Raw genomic sequence first — 6000 nt, 5'->3', positions numbered from 1 at the left:
GCTCGCTCGCCCGCTCGCCTCCCGCCTCCCTTTCTCCCCCTCCAGCTCCGCGGGCTCCGTGCGTCTCTCCCTCTCCCTCCCGGTCCTCCCGCTGCCCGTCTCTCTCCACTGCCCGCCTCTCGCCACTGCCTCCCGTCTTCTCTCCCTCTCCGCAGCCTCCGTCTCTTTCTCCCTCTCTCCTTTGAAAACTGATCTTTGGCTCTTAGTGTGAAAGTGATTTGAATTTGGCTCGGCGGCGCTCTGCGCCTGCGCCCAGCCTCTGGCATGCTGGCTCCTTCCAAGCAGCTGTTTTGGGTTTGAAATTCCAACATGGCAGAGGCTGCAGTCCGTCTTCCCTTCAAAAACTTGGAATGATTTCAAATCATAGGCACCTTCACTTAACCCTAGCTTCCATTCATCAGCAAACACGTCGGATCGATGCTACGCTAACCTATCGGGTTTTCGCTCCGCGCGTTCAGGTAAGAGGAGCTTCGTAGTTTTCTACCATCTGTTTAAATTTGTTTTTGTTTCTATTTGTTTTATTTCTTAAGAATATAAACAAATGCAAGACCCGTAATAAAAAGAGATCTTCCAGTAGTGCCGTAAACATTAAATTTAATTTGCATTCGCTTCTATTCTGTACGCCAACCTGCTGTCTAATTTTTCTGTACAAAGTAGCCCTGAAACATTATAATGCATATTTTTGCTGCTTAATCATTGTAACAATAGTATTGGATTAAGAGTTCGCGATAGCAAGAATCTCGTTTTCCGCTATATTGAGCTTAACTTATTACTATCTTTTTACTTCAAAAATAAAAAAAATAAGAAAGCGGAGACATAGGGTGGGGCTAGACTTTCTTCGGGAACTAACTTCTAAGTAAATAAGAAGTGTAAATAAGAATCTTGCACACACAAAAAGTTGAGGTTAAATTACAGTCTCGTGGCTGGGGGAACGTGAAAATGTCAGAAGATCGGTTGCAGAAAAATGTAAGCACATCATCTTGGAGGGGGTACAGCGTGGTGGGCGTATTGTTGGCAAGGAACGGGAGAGAAAGATGTATAATTTAATGGTATATACAATCCACTGATCCTATTACCGTCCTCCCCGGAGCTCTTGTTAGTTTCAATGGGAGTGAGTGAAATTGACATGGACTTGCATTCCTGGTCATGTGCTTTTTTTCCTTTCTTTCTTCTCCTGTGATCTGAGATCCCCTTTTTGTTGATGTTGCTTTCCCCCTTAATTATATGCATGTAGGTTAAATGAATACCTGACGAAAGGGCCCACGTTTCAAGGCAGTGACATTTGATAGCTGAGAGGAAAAGTGGCTTTAATGAAAAGCAACCTTTGGAATTCCTGCTTGTGAGAAATCCAATTCAGCTTTTTGTGCTGCCAGCAAGAAATGATCAGTAGCACCAGTGTTTATGGTATGTCAGTTTTGGAATTTACTTCCTTTGCATCTAAATAGGAAAGACAAATTAAATAGCATGATAAAAACCATTGAAGACTCTCCTTGGGAAGCAGACGCTCATGATATATAATTCCTTTAAATATATATATGTATATTTTAATCTGTCAAAATGCTTGTTTGCTTTTGCTATCACTTGTTTATATTTCAGTTTTGATTAATAGATTACTGGAGTCCACTTTTGTCTGTTTTAGCGGTAATCCCAAAGTTGCATGTTACTAGTAATGCACTATATAACCACTGAAGTCGAATGGTATGTAAATTAGTTAAACTCAGTGTGGGGTTTTTTGGGGAGGAGGCTGGGTGGAGAGGGGAGAGGGCGGGAGTGTGGGGAAAGACTGCTTATTAATGAAAGTATATATATATATGTATGTACACACACAAAATTGGATGAAAATTTTTTTTTTCTCAACCTATTAATGTAATTTGACTGTCTGCTCTCTGGATGATTACACTTTGTGGAGTAATCAGTTCTTCTGAGTGTGTTTTTTTGGGTGAGTGAGCGAAAGGATGTCTTTTACATAAAAATAAAAAAATATATATTTTGATTGCTTTAAGTCTTTAATGCCTTTTAAGAAACAGTGGTAGGTTTTTTTTTTCCTTGCCATTCACTTGTCTGCCTGTCAGCGCTTTTTACTTTTAACCTGTGACAGAATTAAATAATCAAGCACTGAAATTGACTTTGTTTGAAATCGCTCTTTCCTCTTTCTTCACAAAAAAAAAAAAAAAAAAGGTCAGATAAATGGAGTGAGAGGGGGTTTTCAATAGCTCTTGTGACAGAGCCCTGTGTATACTTTGTGATATTCAATTAAGACTAAGAGGGAACAACAACAAAAAGATGTTAAAAGTATTTTGCATAACCACAGGATATATCCACTTTATACTGGTTTGGGTTTTTGTTGTTGTTGTTTGTGTGTGTGGGTTTTTTGTTTGTTTGTTTGTTTTGTTTTGTTTTTTGGGGGTACATTTACCCTACCACCATGCATTCACCCTGGAAAGAGAGAGAGGGAAAGGGAGAATGTGAAAGAAAGAAATAGCATTGGGGCAAAGCTGCCAGGGGTCTGTAATGTGGCCGTGGTTACTGCTCTCTCATAACACAAATGTGAATACAAGGAAAGGCACTACTGGAGCCGTTGCGCGACACACACTTTTGGTTGGACTCTGCTGACTATTGAGCTAAACACACACTGCTCTCACACGATAGAAAAGGATTTGAATTTTGCATTTGGAACTTGTTGACTTTGAAGCGATCAATAAGAAGACTGTTTATTTTAGATGCACATAATTTGCCCTGAGAAATGTTTTAAGGAGGAGAGAGCACAGCTTTTTTTCCCCCGGAGCTGTTGGAGCGAATGGGATTGCCAGATGGGCGATTTCCCTCTGTGATGTTAAAGCTGTAATATATATTCAGAGCAGATTGGGCTGCTGCCTGTGATGAGGAGGATATTACATTTATAAATTTTAAATCGGAGCTCGGACAATGTGCTGAGAGCAGAAATTGGATGGTTTGACTGTTCACCGTATTGATACTTAAATGTGATTTCTAGGTAGTAGTAATAATAATCATTGCAATAATATGTAAAAAACACGTTGGGGTAGGCAATCATATAATTCATGACATTTAACAGCAGATTTAAGTGTGTAAATTGCCCCCTCCTCTGTCTCTGCTTACTATTAAATAATAGTCACATAATTTATTTCTCTGTGTTTAAATGCTTGTTGTGCAAATGACGGTCACTTAGGAGCCTTATCACACACTAGAATTCTGGGGAGGAAAAGTTTATATATATATATTTATATTTGTAGTCATATATATATATATATATTAGACACTAGTGTATATGTATAAAATAGCATTAATGGTTCCTATTCTGTAATTCTATCACTCTGATTATTTTTAGATTTTGTTTGTCTCAAACGCGTGGCCTAAAGGAATCAGAACTACAAACCTAAAAGGCTGGAAAGTGGGCAAGTGCTCTCACTCTGGCAGCTCTGCTGTTGCAAATTAAAAGTGTGTTGTGGTCAGGAAATGAAAGCTACAATGTCTCTTTTGAACAAGTCGTTTATCAAGAGAAACATCTATCAGGGACTGCCTTGTCACATTGATTCTCTAAAAGTTAGGTCCGAGGTGGAAGCTGCTTTGATGTTTTTGATCCTAAATTTAATACAACAGAAAAAAAGCAAGGATATTATGACCAGAATAGATTAAAAAAAAATGTTTCCTGGAACCAACAAGATCTATTTATTAGTACTGTACTATGTGTGAAGTTTTTTGGACATAAGAGTTGAAAGGTTGAAGAGGAAACCCTAGCCTTTATAAACTGATGGTTGTTAAATATGTATTTATAGTATGTTCAGTTATAGCTGGCTTCTTGGTTCACATGGACATTTTGAAAATAGATCGTTTTAAAGGGAAAATTATTTGGAGAGGGTGTTTTGGAACAATATGCGGGGAATCAGAGTTTTCATTCATTCAAATTTTAGAGTTGCCCTCTTCTTTCATCCTCTCTTTTAGTTCTTTATTCCTGTTTCCTCTCATTATTTTATGTGTGACATGTTAGTTTTTCTTTGGGAAAGAAACAGTTTTTCTGTAAAAGCCATTTCCCCAAACATGCTTGCTCACATCATCTTTATTGTTTATTAATTGTGCATGTAGATGGTTATCAGTGTAAACCACATGGACTCACTCAAGTCTTTTGGAATTCCAGCCTGAAAATATAGGTAGGTAACAAATAAACCATGCCATGTATTCTTGAATACGGCATATGTTGCATGCATTATTCAAATTTTAAAAGGTATTTTTAAGAAAGTAACCAATTAAGAAAAATTTTTTTGTGAAAGCAGTTAAAAGCAGCCTGCTTCAGTTTGGGAGGCAAAGATAGGAGAGGTGTTCCTTTGAAATAGTTTCTGGATACTTGTCTTATACTGCTGTTGGCTCCTTGCTCTTTCATATGGATCTCTCAGCAACTAGGCTGATAGACTCTAGGCTGAGAGTTTTGGGAGGTGTAATACTTGCTAATTAATCATGTCCAAAATGAAAGAATCATAGTAGGGTAATAAAATCTCATTGTTGTTTTCCTGGAAGAGAGTAAGACTTCTGTTTGGAAGCTGTATGTGTGAGTTGACTTGCTTTTTCTCTTCTCTTAAAAAAGACAGTTTATAGGGTCTCCTCAGAATTATTTCAGGAACCATTTTTTTGGGGAGGGGGGACAGAATATTTTCTTTTTCCTGACTATACTGAATCAGTGATATTCTTGAAATTATCTCTGGTATCTACTGAGTGAAAACAGAGATTATTATTTTTTTTTCTTTAGTTACATTAAAGAACTACTGGAGTAGCTGAGGTTCCAGTACTCAGTTGTGGGGTTTTTTTGTTTGTTTGTTTGTTTTGTTTTGTTTTGTTTTCCATGAATAGAAAATCTTTTTGTTGTTTTTATTCATGTTAGGTAGGAACTTTGAAAACCTGTTTGTAGTCAGGTACTTCTGATAGACATATAAGAGAGCAGAAATTTTATTAATTACTTTCAGATAGTATAAGAGTATGACCACCGTGGAGAAAAGTAGTACTTCCAAGAATTGATAGAGAATATCTGTGTTATAACTTGACATTTCTAAGATTGTTTAAGGTATTAGCTACTTGAAAAGACAAATGAGTGATATCACTAGAGGTAAATTCTTTTTCTCCTTAGCTTTGCTTGTTACCTTTTAGATTTTAATATTTTGCTTAGCTCATGCATGGGGACAGACTCCCGAAAGTTTATGTGTCTGCAACATTTTTCAGAATTTTCATCTCAAGGTGAAGACGGCTCTGCTAATGACTCCCTATTTTTGTCTGTGAATGTTTAGATGCCTTGAATGATTGCCTAATTAAGTAATCAGTTTTAATAGTCTGAAATCAGCAGAATTGCTAGGTGTATTTGAAACAATTGCAGGCTTTTATGATTTGTACTTTTCAGTTTGTTCTTAGAATCTTGCTTAATAGAAATGTTTGCTGTTTTGCCTTTTATCAGTATATTCTTAGGTACACATTTTGCATACTACTTTTATAAAGTACCACATTTATTGTAGTGGTGCTAAAATTTAATTACCAGGAATTTAAACTGATTTATAAATTTTTGATTGGGAGAAATTGTTCTATAGACATTTGTGTGAAATATTGACATATGCTACTGATCGATAAGACTTGATTAATCAGCATATCTGCTTTTTTATCTCAAGTCATTGAAAAGCCAGAATAAACAAATGGCACAGAAAGGAATGCAATTTTTTTCCTTCAATTAAAAAAAAATCTTATAATTGTCTCTTTCTTTGGGGGGCATATAAGGGCTAATGTTTCATTAAAATCAGTTGAACTAAGAAATTATTTGGGGTACTTCTACAAGTCCAAAAATGATTTCATCTTCAATTAACTCTCTCTCTCTCACATACACAAACACAATTATAGCTAAATTTTTTTGTCTATAAAAAATGAACACTTTTCAAAAACTGAAAACAAATGCTTATTTAGCAAGTGCTTTAAATCATGGTTGGAATTTGTAATTTTCTTCCTTTTCTT

The 6000-nt window shown here is 36.5% G+C and overlaps 1 protein-coding gene across 1 annotated transcript in view; it reads left to right on the top strand.

The window, feature by feature from the left end:
- Positions 1 to 281: 281 nt before the first annotated feature.
- Positions 282 to 6000, top strand: part of FIGN (fidgetin, microtubule severing factor) — a 126935-nt gene continuing 121216 nt past the window's right edge. The window contains exons 1-2 of the mRNA XM_044242221.1: positions 282 to 458; positions 1235 to 1404. Of these exons, the coding sequence (XP_044098156.1) occupies positions 1380 to 1404 (25 nt within the window). The 5' untranslated portion in view covers positions 282 to 458; positions 1235 to 1379. The remainder of the gene's footprint in view (positions 459 to 1234; positions 1405 to 6000) is intronic.

This window comes from Neovison vison, chromosome 3 (assembly GCF_020171115.1).
Source record: "Neovison vison isolate M4711 chromosome 3, ASM_NN_V1, whole genome shotgun sequence".
Classification (NCBI taxonomy): Eukaryota; Metazoa; Chordata; class Mammalia; order Carnivora; family Mustelidae; genus Neogale; species Neogale vison.
Note: the sequence above shows the minus strand (reverse complement) of the source record. Positions and strands in the feature narration are given on the sequence as shown.